Source organism: Dreissena polymorpha, chromosome 12 (genome assembly GCF_020536995.1).
Source record: "Dreissena polymorpha isolate Duluth1 chromosome 12, UMN_Dpol_1.0, whole genome shotgun sequence".
Classification (NCBI taxonomy): Eukaryota; Metazoa; Mollusca; class Bivalvia; order Myida; family Dreissenidae; genus Dreissena; species Dreissena polymorpha.
In genome coordinates, this window is record NC_068366.1 from 11,974,997 (window position 1) to 11,991,865 (window position 16,869).

General features: G+C 38.8%; 1 protein-coding gene across 50 annotated transcripts in view; it reads right to left on the reverse strand.

Moving 5' to 3' along the window:
* The window catches only part of LOC127854079 (sushi, von Willebrand factor type A, EGF and pentraxin domain-containing protein 1-like), a 92,333-nt gene that overhangs the window by 26,606 nt on the left and 48,858 nt on the right, over positions 1–16,869 (reverse strand). For 22 of the 50 annotated variants that reach the window (XM_052389019.1, XM_052389018.1, XM_052389042.1 and 19 more), the window contains 9 exons: positions 15,896–16,123; positions 14,375–14,602; positions 12,858–13,085; positions 11,345–11,572; positions 8,321–8,548; positions 6,805–7,032; positions 3,777–4,004; positions 2,265–2,492; positions 747–974 (listed from right to left, as the gene is read on the reverse strand). In XM_052389019.1, the coding sequence (XP_052244979.1) occupies positions 747–974; positions 2,265–2,492; positions 3,777–4,004; positions 6,805–7,032; positions 8,321–8,548; positions 11,345–11,572; positions 12,858–13,085; positions 14,375–14,602; positions 15,896–16,123 (2,052 nt within the window). Of the gene's footprint in view, positions 1–746; positions 975–2,264; positions 2,493–3,776; positions 4,005–5,410; positions 5,520–6,804; positions 7,033–8,320; positions 8,549–9,951; positions 10,061–11,344; positions 11,573–12,857; positions 13,086–14,374; positions 14,603–15,895; positions 16,124–16,869 lie in introns of all 50 variants that reach the window. The other 28 variants (XM_052389030.1, XM_052389052.1, XM_052389028.1 and 25 more) reach the window with 26 other exon arrangements.

Consider the following 16,869-nt stretch of genomic DNA (forward strand, 5'->3'; position numbering starts at 1 on the left):
GATTTAAAATCCATACATCATTGCTGACCTTGCCAAAGAGTTATACTTTATATCGAGCATTCTCCAATGGCTGGATTCCACACATATAGCGGAGTGTGTCTTAATTGGCGAATGAGTAAATAGCCGCAGTGCATGCACATTGCAAAATGAGTGTTCCTTCATTGCAGATAGATGGCTGGATTTCATGCATATACTTGAGTGCGTGACCTTTCCATATTGCTTAAAAAGCTGGATTACCCGCATGTAGCGTGCATTTATTAAAACGAAATGTTTAAAACTGCAAACAGTATCAGGTACAATATTTTGAAAAAAGAGGCATACTTTATCGACTTCGTTGCAGAATGTATATTGATCTAAGCGTACGCTGCATACTGATTCATTAGTGAATGCATTATTATGCAATCGGTGGGTGTAAGATTATACGAATGAGAAAGGATTCTCGTTGGTTTTTCAGTGATTTGGCAAAGGACAATATGTACAAGATGGTTAGAGTTATGGTACTTGTCAGCAGGTACCGATATATAGACACTTTAACAAGACAAATGAACCAGAAAAAAAACGATATCCTGCACAGTTTGTATCGTCAACTGATTATGATTAACATTCAATCGTCTCTCCTATTGGCAATATACCTATTTAAGATCTATCAGAAAAGTGTGCTGGCTATAACATGTACAAGCTCTGAACGTCTGTTGGGTGTTTAATCACAGGAAACGACGTCAAACAATTCTCTCAAAATTGCATACTTATCAATGAGCAATCTGCAGCAGGTGTCCAGGTCCCATTTATTCCGCACTTCAGTGTCTGAGTTGTATTTGGGTTGCCCGAAGTCGACCAAGGGTGCAACCAGTATCCAATGTCACACCTTAGTGGCACGTTCGCGTCGTAATTCATCAACGTATCATTGTGTAACTCAGCACCATCCAAATGCCAGTGGCTTGTATTAGTGTGTTCTGTTTTGAGGGCCGGGCAAGCTATGCGAAATATTATGAACTTAATCATTCGTGCAAAAACGTAAGTTCGCATAAATAATGCTGAGTTATTAGAAACTTAAACAAACGGGTGCCTACGTGTGTACTAAAATAACAAAAGAATACATACAAGGAATATACCAATCACATTACAAAAATAAGTCATATTTGTCGGTGAGAAAATTTGTTTTTACCAATAGTTTGTTTAATAAGCGATGTGTACATCTAATTGTCTTTTGAGCTCACTAAAACCAGATAAACGAGTCGTATAGCGATCCGAGAAAGGCGTTCGTATTGTCCGAAAATGCAACATTTCTGACAGTGTATATGGTCCGCAAAATATATGAACGCGCATGAACATTAACCTCATACAATCATATTGAATTATGCATACTAACAAAGTTGTACTATAAAGCATGAATGTCAAGCATTGCCCTTGGGCGAGCACTCACGATGTTCGGTACGGATTGAGCCATTTAGACTACGCTCCAGCTCTGACAGCTCTGCTACCCTTGAGTTATACCACTAAACGAACCAATTCTCCATGATCTCAAATCCATACATCATTGCTGACCTTGCCAAAGAGTTATACTTTATATCGAGCATTCTCCAATGGCTGGATTCCACACATATAGCGGAGTGTGTCTTAATTGGCGAATGAGTAAATAGCCGCATTGCATGCACATTGCAAAATGCGTGTTCCTTCATTGCAGATAGATGGCTGGATTTCATGCATATACTTGAGTGCGTGACCTTTCCATATTGCTTAAAAAGCTGGATTACCCGCGTGAAGCGTGCATTTATTAAAACGAATTGTTTAAAACTGCAAACAGTATCAGGTACAATGTTTTGAAAAAAGAGGCATACTTTATCGACTTCGTTGCAGAATGTATATTGATCTAAACGTACGCTGCATACTGATTCATTAGTGAATGCATCTATTATGCAATCGGTGGGTGTAAGATTATACGAATGAGAAAGGTTCTCGTTGGTTTTTCAGTGATTTGGCAAAGGACAATATGTACAAGATGGTTAAAGTTATGGTACTTGTCAGCAGGTACCGATATATAGACACTTTAACAAGACAAATGAAACCAGAAAAAAATCGCTATCCCTGCACAGTTTGTATCGTCAACTGATTATGATTAACATTCAATCGTCTCTCCTATTGGCAATATACTATTTAAGATCAATCAGAAAAGTGTGCTGGCTATAACATGTACAAGCTCTGAACGTCTGTTGGGTGTTTAATCACAGGAAACGACGTCAAACAATTCTCTCAAAATTGCATACTTATCAATGAGCAATCTGCAGCAGGTGTCCAGGTCCCATTTATTCCGCACTTCAGTGTCTGAGTTGTATTTGGGTTGCCCGAAGTCGACCAAGGGTGCAACCAGTATCCAATGTCACACCTTAGTGGCACGTTCGCGTCGTAATTCATCAACGTATCATTGTGTAACTCAGCACCATCCAAATGCCAGTGGCTTGTATTAGTGTGTTCTGTTATGAGGGCCGGGCAAGCTATGCGAAATATTATGAACTTAATCATTCGTGCAAACGTAAGTTCGCATAAATAATGCTGAGTTATTAGAAACTAAACAAACGGGTGCCTACGTGTGTACTAAAATAACAAAAGAATACATACAAGGAATATACCAATCACATTACAAAAATAAGTCATATTTATCGGTGAGAAAATTTGTTTTTACCAATAGTTTGTTTAATAAGCCGATGTGTACATCTAATTGTCTTTTGAGCTCACTAAAACCAGATAAACGAGTCGTATAGCGATCCGAGAAAGGAGTTCGTATTGTCCGAAAATGCAACATTTCTGACAGTGTATATGGTCCGCAAAACAAATGAACGCGCATGAACATTAACATCACACACTCATATTGAATTATGCATACTAACAAAGTTGTACTATAAAGCATGAATGTCAAGCATTGCCTTTGGGCGAGCACTCACGATGTTCGGTACGGATTGAGCCATTTAGACTACGTTCCAGCTCTGACAGCTCTGCTACCCTTGAGTTATACCACTAAACGAACCAATTCTACATGATCTCAAATCCATACATCATTGCTGACCTTGCCAAAGAGTTATACTTTATATCGAGCATTCTCCAATGGCTGGATTCCACACATATAGCGGAGTGTGTCTTAATTGGCGAATGAGTAAATAGCCGCAGTGCATGCACATTGCAAAATGAGTGTTCCTTCATTGCAGATAGATGGCTGGATTTCATGCATATACTTGAGTGCGTGACCTTTCCATATTGCTTAAAAAGCTGGATGACCCGCATGTAGCGTACATTTATTAAAACGAATTGTTTAAAACTGCAAACAGTATCAGGTGCAATATTTTGAAAAAAGAGGCACACTTTATCGACTTTGCAGAATGTATATTGATCTGAAGCGTACGCTGCATACTGATTCATTAGTGAATGCATCTATTATGCAATCGGTGGGTGTAAGATTATACGAATGAGAAAGGTTCTCGTTGGTTTTTCAGTGATTTGGCAAAGGACAATATGTACAAGATGGTTAAAGTTATGGTACTTGTCAGCAGGCACCTATATATAGACACTTTAACAAGACAAATGAACCAGAAAAAAACGATATCCTTGCACAGTTTGTATCGTCAACTGATTATGATTAACATTCAATCGTCTCTCCTATTGGCAATATACTATTTAAGATCTATCAGAAAAGTGTGCTGGCTATAACATGTACAAGCTCTGAACGTATGTTGGGTGTTTAATCACAGGAAACGACGTCAAACAATTCTCTCAAAAATGCATACTTATCAATGAGCAATCTGCAGCAGGTGTCCAGGTCCCATTTATTCCGCACTTCAGTGTCTGAGTTGTATTTGGGTTGCCCGAAGTCGACCAAGGGTGCAACCAGTATCCAATGTCACACCTTAGTGGCACGTTCGCGTCGTAATTCATCAACGTATCATTGTGTAACTCAGCACCATCCAAATGCCAGTGGCTTGTATTAGTGTGTTCTGTTATGAGGGCCGGGCAAGCTATGCGAAATATTATGAACTTAATCATTCGTGCAAACGTAAGTTCGCATAAATAATGCTGAGTTATTAGAAACTAAAACAAACGGGTGCCTACGTGTGTACTAAAATAACAAAAGAATACATACAAGGAATATACCAATCACATTACAAAAATAAGTCATATTTATCGGTGAGAAAATTTGTTTTTACCAATAGTTTGTTTAATAAGCGATGTGTACATCTAATTGTCTTTTGAGCTCACTAAAACCAGATAAACGAGTCGTATAGCGATCCGAGAAAGGAGTTCGTATTGTCCGAAAATGCAACATTTCTGACAGTGTATATGGTCCGCAAAACAAATGAACGCGCATGAACATTAACATCACACACTCATATTGAATTATGCATACTAACAAAGTTGTACTATAAAGCATGAATGTCAAGCATTGCCTTTGGGCGAGCACTCACGATGTTCGGTACGGATTGAGCCATTTAGACTACGTTCCAGCTCTGACAGCTCTGCTACCCTTGAGTTATACCACTAAACGAACCAATTCTACATGATCTCAAATCCATACATCATTGCTGACCTTGCCAAAGAGTTATACTTTATATCGAGCATTCTCCAATGGCTGGATTCCACACATATAGCGGAGTGTGTCTTAATTGGCGAATGAGTAAATAGCCGCAGTGCATGCACATTGCAAAATGAGTGTTCCTTCATTGCAGATAGATGGCTGGATTTCATGCATATACTTGAGTGCGTGACCTTTCCATATTGCTTAAAAAGCTGGATTACCCGCATGTAGCGTGCATTTATTTAAACGAATTGTTTAAAACTGCAAACAGTATCAGGTGCAATATTTTGAAAAAAGAGGCATACTTTATCGACTTTGCAGAATGTATATTGATCTGAAGCGTACGCTGCATACTGATTCATTAGTGAATGCATCTATTATGCAATCGGTGGATGTAAGATTATACGAATGAGAAAGGTTCTCGTTGGTTTTTCAGTGATTTGGCAAAGGACAATATGTACAAGATGGTTAAAGTTATGGTACTTGTCAGCAGGTACCGATATATAGACACTTTAACAAGACAAATGAAACCAGAAAAAAATCGCTATCCCTGCACAGTTTGTATCGTCAACTGATTATGATTAACATTCAATCGTCTCTCCTATTGGCAATATACTATTTAAGATCAATCAGAAAAGTGTGCTGGCTATAACATGTACAAGCTCTGAACGTCTGTTGGGTGTTTAATCACAGGAAACGACGTCAAACAATTCTCTCAAAATTGCATACTTATCAATGAGCAATCTGCAGCAGGTGTCCAGGTCCCATTTATTCCGCACTTCAGTGTCTGAGTTGTATTTGGGTTGCCCGAAGTCGACCAAGGGTGCAACCAGTATCCAACTGTCACACCTTAGTGGCACGTTCGCGTCGTAATTCATCAACGTATCATTGTGTAACTCAGCACCATCCAAATGCCAGTGGCTTGTATTAGTGTGTTCTGTTATGAGGGCCGGGCAAGCTATGCGAAATATTATGAACTTAATCATTCGTGCAAACGTAAGTTCGCATAAATAATGCTGAGTTATTAGAAACTTAAACAAACGGGTGCCTACGTGTGTACTAAAATAACAAAAGAATACATACAAGGAATATACCAATCACATTACAAAAATAAGTCATATTTATCGGTGAGAAAATTTGTTTTTACCAATAGTTTGTTTAATAAGCGATGTGTACATCTAATTGTCTTTTGAGCTCACTAAAACCAGATAAACGAGTCGTATAGCGATCCGAGAAAGGCGTTCGTATTGTCCGAAAATGCAACATTTCTGACAGTGTATATGGTCCGCAAAATATATGAACGCGCATGAACATTAACATCACACACTCATATTGAATTATGCATACTAACAAAGTTGTACTATAAAGCATGAATGTCAAGCATTGCCTTTGGGCGAGCACTCACGATGTTCGGTACGGATTGAGCCATTTAGACTACGTTCCAGCTCTGACAGCTCTGCTACCCTTGAGTTATACCACTAAACGAACCAATTCTACATGATCTCAAATCCATACATCATTGCTGACCTTGCCAAAGAGTTATACTTTATATCGAGCATTCTCCAATGGCTGGATTCCACACATATAGCGGAGTGTGTCTTAATTGGCGAATGAGTAAATAGCCGCAGTGCATGCACATTGCAAAATGAGTGTTCCTTCATTGCAGATAGATGGCTGGATTTCATGCATATACTTGAGTGCGTGACCTTTCCATATTGCTTAAAAAGCTGGATGACCCGCATGTAGCGTACATTTATTAAAACGAATTGTTTAAAACTGCAAACAGTATCAGGTGCAATATTTTGAAAAAAGAGGCACACTTTATCGACTTTGCAGAATGTATATTGATCTGAGCGTACGCTGCATACTGATTCATTAGTGAATGCATCTATTATGCAATCGGTGGGTGTAAGATTATACGAATGAGAAAGGTTCTCGTTGGTTTTTCAGTGATTTGGCAAAGGACAATATGTACAAGATGGTTAAAGTTATGGTACTTGTCAGCAGGTACCGATATATAGACACTTTAACAAGACAAATGAAACCAGAAAAAAATCGCTATCCCTGCACAGTTTGTATCGTCAACTGATTATGATTAACATTCAATCGTCTCTCCTATTGGCAATATACTATTTAAGATCAATCAGAAAAGTGTGCTGGCTATAACATGTACAAGCTCTGAACGTCTGTTGGGTGTTTAATCACAGGAAACGACGTCAAACAATTCTCTCAAAATTGCATACTTATCAATGAGCAATCTGCAGCAGGTGTCCAGGTCCCATTTATTCCGCACTTCAGTGTCTGAGTTGTATTTGGGTTGCCCGCAGTCGACCAAGGGTGCAACCAGTATCCAACGTCACACCTTAGTGGCACGTTCGCGTCGTAATTCATCAACGTATCATTGTGTAACTCAGCACCATCCAAATGCCAGTGGCTTGTATTAGTGTGTTCTGTTATGAGGGCCGGGCAAGCTATGCGAAATATTATGAACTTAATCATTCGTGCAAACGTAAGTTCGCATAAATAATGCTGAGTTATTAGAAACTTAAACAAACGGGTGCCTACGTGTGTACTAAAATAACAAAAGAATACATACAAGGAATATACCAATCACATTACAAAAATAAGTCATATTTATCGGTGAGAAAATTTGTTTTTACCAATAGTTTGTTTAATAAGCGATGTGTACATCTAATTGTCTTTTGAGCTCACTAAAACCAGATAAACGAGTCGTATAGCGATCCGAGAAAGGCGTTCGTATTGTCCGAAAATGCAACATTTCTGACAGTGTATATGGTCCGCAAAACAATATGAACGCGCATGAACATTAACATCACACACTCATATTGAATTATGCATACTAACAAAGTTGTACTATAAAGCATGAATGTCAAGCATTGCCTTTGGGCGAGCACTCACGATGTTCGGTACGGATTGAGCCATTTAGACTACGCTTCCAGCTCTGACAGCTCTGCTACCCTTGAGTTATACCACTAAACGAACCAATTCTACATGATCTCAAATCCATACATCATTGCTGACCTTGCCAAAGAGTTATACTTTATATCGAGCATTCTCCAATGGCTGGATTCCACACATATAGCGGAGTGTGTCTTAATTGGCGAATGAGTAAATAGCCGCAGTGCATGCACATTGCAAAATGAGTGTTCCTTCATTGCAGATAGATGGCTGGATTTCATGCATATACTTGAGTGCGTGACCTTTCCATATTGCTTAAAAAGCTGGATTACCCGCATGTAGCGTACATTTATTAAAACGAATTGTTTAAAACTGCAAACAGTATCAGGTGCAATATTTTGAAAAAAGAGGCACACTTTATCGACTTTGCAGAATGTATATTGATCTGAAGCGTACGCTGCATACTGATTCATTAGTGAATGCATCTATTATGCAATCGGTGGGTGTAAGATTATACGAATGAGAAAGGTTCTCGTTGGTTTTTCAGTGATTTGGCAAAGGACAATATGTACAAGATGGTTAAAGTTATGGTACTTGTCAGCAGGTACCGATATATAGACACTTTAACAAGACAAATGAAACCAGAAAAAAATCGCTATCCCTGCACAGTTTGTATCGTCAACTGATTATGATTAACATTCAATCGTCTCTCCTATTGGCAATATACTATTTAAGATCTATCAGAAAAGTGTGCTGGCTATAACATGTACAAGCTCTGAACGTCTGTTGGGTGTTTAATCACAGGAAACGACGTCAAACAATTCTCTCAAAATTGCATACTTATCAATGAGCAATCTGCAGCAGGTGTCCAGGTCCCATTTATTCCGCACTTCAGTGTCTGAGTTGTATTTGGGTTGCCCGAAGTCGACCCAGGGTGCAACCAGTATCCAATGTCACACCTTAGTGGCACGTTCGCGTCGTAATTCATCAACGTATCATTGTGTAACTCAGCACCATCCAAATGCCAGTGGCTTGTATTAGTGTGTTCTGTTTTGAGGGCCGGGCAAGCTATGCGAAATATTATGAACTTAATCATTCGTGCAAACGTAAGTTCGCATAAATAATGCTGAGTTATTAGAAACTTAAACAAACGGGTGCCTACGTGTGTACTAAAATAACAAAAGAATACATACAAGGAATATACCAATCACATTACAAAAATAAGTCATATTTGTCGGTGAGAAAATTTGTTTTTACCAATAGTTTGTTTAATAAGCGATGTGTACATCTAATTGTCTTTTGAGCTCACTTAAACCAGATAAACGAGTCGTATAGCGATCCGAGAAAGGCGTTCGTATTGTCCGAAAATGCAACATTTCTGACAGTGTATATGGTCCGCAAAACAAATGAACGCGCATGAACATTAACATCATACAATCATATTGAATTATGCATACTAACAAAGTTGTACTATAAAGCATGAATGTCAAGCATTGCCTTTGGGCGAGCACTCACGATGTTCGGTACGGATTGAGCCATTTAGACTACGTTCCAGCTCTGACAGCTCTGCTACCCTTGAGTTATACCACTAAACGAACCAATTCTACATGATCTCAAATCCATACATCATTGCTGACCTTGCCAAAGAGTTATACTTTATATCGAGCATTCTCCAATGGCTGGATTCCACACATATAGCGGAGTGTGTCTTAATTGGCGAATGAGTAAATAGCCGCAGTGCATGCACATTGCAAAATGAGTGTTCCTTCATTGCAGATAGATGGCTGGATTTCATGCATATACTTGAGTGCGTGACCTTTCCATATTGCTTAAAAAGCTGGATGACCCGCATGTAGCGTACATTTATTTAAACGAATTGTTTAAAACTGCAAACAGTATCAGGTGCAATATTTTGAAAAAAGAGGCATACTTTATCGACTTTGCAGAATGTATATTGATCTGAAGCGTACGCTGCATACTGATTCATTAGTGAATGCATCTATTATGCAATCGGTGGGTGTAAGATTATACGAATGAGAAAGATTCTCGTTGGTTTTTCAGTGATTTGGCAAAGGACAATATGTACAAGATGGTTAGAGTTATGGTACTTGTCAGCAGGTACCGATATATAGACACTTTAACAAGACAAATGAACCAGAAAAAAATCGCTATCCCTGCACAGTTTGTATCGTCAACTGATTATGATTAACATTCAATCGTCTCTCCTATTGGCAATATACTATTTAAGATCTATCAGAAAAGTGTGCTGGCTATAACATGTACAAGCTCTGAACGTCTGTTAGGTGTTTAATCACAGGAAACGACGTCAAACAATTCTCTCAAAATTGCATACTTATCAATGAGCAATCTGCAGCAGGTGTCCAGGTCCCATTTATTCCGCACTTCAGTGTCTGAGTTGTATTTGGGTTGCCCGAAGTCGACCAGGGTGCAACCAGTATCCAATGTCACACCTTAGTGGCACGTTCGCGTCGTAATTCATCAACGTATCATTGTGTAACTCAGCACCATCCAAATGCCAGTGGCTTGTATTAGTGTGTTCTGTTATGAGGGCCGGGCAAGCTATGCGAAATATTATGAACTTAATCATTCGTGCAAACGTAAGTTCGCATAAATAATGCTGAGTTATTAGAAACTAAACAAACGGGTGCCTACGTGTGTACTAAAATAACAAAAGAATACATACAAGGAATATACCAATCACATTACAAAAATAAGTCATATTTATCGGTGAGAAAATTTGTTTTTACCAATAGTTTGTTTAATAAGCGATGTGTACATCTAATTGTCTTTTGAGCTCACTAAAACCAGATAAACGAGTCGTATAGCGATCCGAGAAAGGCGTTCGTATTGTCCGAAAATGCAACATTTCTGACAGTGTATATGGTCCGCAAAATATATGAACGCGCATGAACATTAACATCATACAATCATATTGAATTATGCATACTAACAAAGTTGTACTATAAAGCATGAATGTCAAGCATTGCCTTGGGCGAGCACTCACGATGTTCGGTACGGATTGAGCCATTTAGACTACGCTTCCAGCTCTGACAGCTCTGCTACCCTTGAGTTATACCACTAAACGAACCAATTCTACATGATTCAAATCCATACATCATTGCTGACCTTGCCAAAGAGTTATACTTTATATCGAGCATTCTCCAATGGCTGGATTCCACACATATAGCGGAGTGTGTCTTAATTGGCGAATGAGTAAATAGCCGCAGTGCATGCACATTGCAAAATGAGTGTTCCTTCATTGCAGATAGATGGCTGGATTTCATGCATATACTTGAGTGCGTGACCTTTCCATATTGCTTAAAAAGCTGGATGACCCGCAGTGAAGCGTACATTTATTAAACGAATTGTTTAAAACTGCAAACAGTATCAGGTACAATGTTTTGAAAAAAGAGGCATACTTTATCGACTTCGTTGCAGAATGTATATTGATCTAAACGTACGCTGCATACTGATTCATTAGTGAATGCATCTATTATGCAATCGGTGGGTGTAAGATTATACGAATGAGAAAGATTCTCGTTGGTTTTTCAGTGATTTGGCAAAGGACAATATGTACAAGATGGTTAGAGTTATGGTACTTGTCAGCAGGTACCGATATATAGACACTTTAACAAGACAAATGAACCAGAAAAAAACGATATCCTTGCACAGTTTGTATCGTCAACTGATTATGATTAACATTCAATCGTCTCTCCTATTGGCAATATACTATTTAAGATCTATCAGAAAAGTGTGCTGGCTATAACATGTACAAGCTCTGAACGTCTGTTGGGTGTTTAATCACAGGAAACGACGTCAAACAATTCTCTCAAAATTGCATACTTATCAATGAGCAATCTGCAGCAGGTGTCCAGGTCCCATTTATTCCGCACTTCAGTGTCTGAGTTGTATTTGGGTTGCCCGAAGTCGACCAAGGGTGCAACCAGTATCCAATGTCACACCTTAGTGGCACGTTCGCGTCGTAATTCATCAACGTATCATTGTGTAACTCAGCACCATCCAAATGCCAGTGGCTTGTATTAGTGTGTTCTGTTATGAGGGCCGGGCAAGCTATGCGAAATATTATGAACTTAATCATTCGTGCAAACGTAAGTTCGCATAAATAATGCTGAGTTATTAGAAACTTAAACAAACGGGTGCCTACGTGTGTACTAAAATAACAAAAGAATACATACAAGGAATATACCAATCACATTACAAAAATAAGTCATATTTATCGGTGAGAAAATTTGTTTTTACCAATAGTTTGTTTAATAAGCGATGTGTACATCTAATTGTCTTTTGAGCTCACTAAAACCAGATAAACGAGTCGTATAGCGATCCGAGAAAGGAGTTCGTATTGTCCGAAAATGCAACATTTCTGACAGTGTATATGGTCCGCAAAACAAATGAACGCGCATGAACATTAACATCACACACTCATATTGAATTATGCATACTAACAAAGTTGTACTATAAAGCATGAATGTCAAGCATTGCCTTTAGGCGAGCACTAACGATGTTCGGTACGGATTGAGCCATTTAGACTACGTTCCAGCTCTGACAGCTCTGCTACCCTTGAGTTATACCACTAAACGAACCAATTCTACATGATCTCAAATCCATACATCATTGCTGACCTTGCCAAAGAGTTATACTTTATATCGAGCATTCTCCAATGACTGGATTCCACACATATAGCGGAGTGTGTCTTAATTGGCGAATGAGTAAATAGCCGCAGTGCATGCACATTGCAAAATGAGTGTTCCTTCATTGCAGATAGATGGCTGGATTTCATGCATATACTTGAGTGCGTGACCTTTCCATATTGCTTAAAAAGCTGGATGACCCGCATGTAGCGTACATTTATTAAAACGAATTGTTTAAAACTGCAAACAGTATCAGGTGCAATATTTTGAAAAAAGAGGCACACCTTATCGACTTTGCAGATTGTATATTGATCTGAGCGTACGCTGCATACTGATTCATTAGTGAATGCATCTATTATGCAATCGGTGGATGTAAGATTATACGAATGAGAAAGGTTCTTGTTGGTTTTTCAGTGATTTGGCAAAGGACAATATGTACAAGATGGTTAAAGTTATGGTACTTGTCAGCAGGTACCGATATATAGACACTTTAACAAGACAAATGAAACCAGAAAAAAATCGCTATCCCTGCACAGTTTGTATCGTCAACTGATTATGATTAACATTCAATCGTCTCTCCTATTGGCAATATACTATTTAAGATCTATCAGAAAAGTGTGCTGGCTATAACATGTACAAGCTCTGAACGTCTGTTAGGTATTTAATCACAGGAAACGACGTCAAACAATTCTCTCAAAATTGCATACTTATCAATGAGCAATCTGCAGCAGGTGTCCAGGTCCCATTTATTCCGCACTTCAGTGTCTGAGTTGTATTTGGGTTGCCCGTAGTCGACCAAGGGTGCAACCAGTATCCAATGTCACACCTTAGTGGCACGTTCGCGTCGTAATTCATCAACGTATCATTGTGTAACTCAGCACCATCCAAATGCCAGTGGCTTGTATTAGTGTGTTCTGTTATGAGGGCCGGGCAAGCTATGCGAAATATTATGAACTTAATCATTCGTGCAAACGTAAGTTCGCATAAATAATGCTGAGTTATTAGAAACTTAAACAAACGGGTGCCTACGTGTGTACTAAAATAACAAAAGAATACATACAAGGAATATACCAATCACATTACAAAAATAAGTCATATTTATCGGTGAGAAAATTTGTTTTTACCAATAGTTTGTTTAATAAGCGATGTGTACATCTAATTGTCTTTTGAGCTCACTAAAACCAGATAAACGAGTCGTATAGCGATCCGAGAAAGGAGTTCGTATTGTCCGAAAATGCAACATTTCTGACAGTGTATATGGTCCGCAAAACAAATGAACGCGCATGAACATTAACATCACACACTCATATTGAATTATGCATACTAACAAAGTTGTACTATAAAGCATGAATGTCAAGCATTGCCTTTAGGCGAGCACTAACGATGTTCGGTACGGATTGAGCCATTTAGACTACGTTCCAGCTCTGACAGCTCTGCTACCCTTGAGTTATACCACTAAACGAACCAATTCTACATGATCTCAAATCCATACATCATTGCTGACCTTGCCAAAGAGTTATACTTTATATCGAGCATTCTCCAATGGCTGGATTCCACACATATAGCGGAGTGTGTCTTAATTGGCGAATGAGTAAATAGCCGCAGTGCATGCACATTGCAAAATGAGTGTTCCTTCATTGCAGATAGATGGCTGGATTTCATGCATATACTTGAGTGCGTGACCTTTCCATATTGCTTAAAAAGCTGGATTACCCGCAGTGAAGCGTAGCATTTATTAAAACGAATTGTTTAAAACTGCAAACAGTATCAGGTGCAATATTTTGAAAAAAGAGGCACTACTTTATCGACTTTGCAGAATGTATATTGATCTGAAGCGTACGCTGCATACTGATTCATTAGTGAATGCATCTATTATGCAATCGGTGGGTGTAAGATTATACGAATGAGAAAGGTTCTCGTTGGTTTTTCAGTGATTTGGCAAAGGACAATATGTACAAGATGGTTAAAGTTATGGTACTTGTCAGCAGGTACCGATATATAGACACTTTAACAAGACAAATGAAACCAGAAAAAAATCGCTATCCCTGCACAGTTTGTATCGTCAACTGATTATGATTAACATTCAATCGTCTCTCCTATTGGCAATATACTATTTAAGATCTATCAGAAAAGTGTGCTGGCTATAACATGTACAAGCTCTGAACGTCTGTTGGGTGTTTAATCACAGGAAACGACGTCAAACAATTCTCTCAAAATTGCATACTTATCAATGAGCAATCTGCAGCAGGTGTCCAGGTCCCATTTATTCCGCACTTCAGTGTCTGAGTTGTATTTGGGTTGCCCGAAGTCGACCAAGGGTGCAACCAGTATCCAATGTCACACCTTAGTGGCACGTTCGCGTCGTAATTCATCAACGTATCATTGTGTAACTCAGCACCATCCAAATGCCAGTGGCTTGTATTAGTGTGTTCTGTTATGAGGGCCGGGCAAGCTATGCGAAATATTATGAACTTAATCATTCGTGCAAACGTAAGTTCGCATAAATAATGCTGAGTTATTAGAAACTAAACAAACGGGTGCCTACGTGTGTACTAAAATAACAAAAGAATACATACAAGGAATATACCAATCACATTACAAAAATAAGTCATATTTATCGGTGAGAAAATTTGTTTTTACCAATAGTTTGTTTAATAAGCGATGTGTACATCTAATTGTCTTTTGAGCTCACTAAAACCAGATAAACGAGTCGTATAGCGATCCGAGAAAGGAGTTCGTATTGTCCGAAAATGCAACATTTCTGACAGTGTATATGGTCCGCAAAACAAATGAACGCGCATGAACATTAACATCACACACTCATATTGAATTATGCATACTAACAAAGTTGTACTATAAAGCATGAATGTCAAGCATTGCCTTTGGGCGAGCACTAACGATGTTCGGTACGGATTGAGCCATTTAGACTACGTTCCAGCTTTGACAGCTCTGCTACCCTTGAGTTATACCACTAAACGAACCAATTCTACATGATCTCAAATCCATACATCATTGCTGACCTTGCCAAAGAGTTATACTTTATATCGAGCATTCTCCAATGACTGGATTCCACACATATAGCGGAGTGTGTCTTAATTGGCGAATGAGTAAATAGCCGCAGTGCATGCACATTGCAAAATGAGTGTTCCTTCATTGCAGATAGATGGCTGGATTTCATGCATATACTTGAGTGCGTGACCTTTCCATATTGCTTAAAAAGCTGGATGACCCGCATGTAGCGTACATTTATTTAAACGAATTGTTTAAAACTGCAAACAGTATCAGGTGCAATATTTTGAAAAAAGAGGCACACTTTATCGACTTTGCAGAATGTATATTGATCTGAGCGTACGCTGCATACTGATTCATTAGTGAATGCATCTATTATGCAATCGGTGGGATGTAAGATTATAAGATTATACGAATGAGAAAGGTTCTTGTTGGTTTTTCAGTGATTTGGCAAAGGACAATATGTACAAGATGGTTAAAGTTATGGTACTTGTCAGCAGGTACCGATATATAGACACTTTAACAAGACAAATGAAACCAGAAAAAAATCGCTATCCCTGCACAGTTTGTATCGTCAACTGATTATGATTAACATTCAATCGTCTCTCCTATTGGCAATATACTATTTAAGATCAATCAGAAAAGTGTGCTGGCTATAACATGTACAAGCTCTGAACGTCTGTTGGGTGTTTAATCACAGGAAACGACGTCAAACAATTCTCTCAAAATTGCATACTTATCAATGAGCAATCTGCAGCAGGTGTCCAGGTCCCATTTATTCCGCACTTCAGTGTCTGAGTTGTATTTGGGTTGCCCGAAGTCGACCCAGGGTGCAACCAGTATCCAATGTCACACCTTAGTGGCACGTTCGCGTCGTAATTCATCAACGTATCATTGTGTAACTCAGCACCATCCAAATGCCAGTGGCTTGTATTAGTGTGTTCTGTTTTGAGGGCCGGGCAAGCTATGCGAAATATTATGAACTTAATCATTCGTGCAAACGTAAGTTCGCATAAATAATGCTGAGTTATTAGAAACTTAAACAAACGGGTGCCTACGTGTGTACTAAAATAACAAAAGAATACATACAAGGAATATACCAATCACATTACAAAAATAAGTCATATTTATCGGTGAGAAAATTTGTTTTTACCAATAGTTTGTTTAATAAGCGATGTGTACATCTAATTGTCTTTTGAGCTCACTTAAACCAGATAAACGAGTCGTATAGCGATCCGAGAAAGGCGTTCGTATTGTCCGAAAATGCAACATTTCTGACAGTGTATATGGTCCGCAAAATATATGAACGCGCATGAACATTAACCTCATACAATCATATTGAATTATGCATACTAACAAAGTTGTACTATAAAGCATGAATGTCAAGCATTGCCCTTGGGCGAGCACTCACGATGTTCGGTACGGATTGAGCCATTTAGACTACGCTCCAGCTCTGACAGCTCTGCTACCCTTGAGTTATACCACTAAACGAACCAATTCTCCATGATTTCAAATCCATACATCATTGCTGACCTTGCCAAAGAGTTATACTTTATATCGAGCATTCTCCAATGGCTGGATTCCACACATATAGCGGAGTGTGTCTTAATTGGCGAATGAGTAAATAGCCGCATTGCATGCACATTGCAAAATGAGTGTTCCTTCATTGCAGATAGATGGCTGGATTTCATGCATATACTTGAGTGCGTG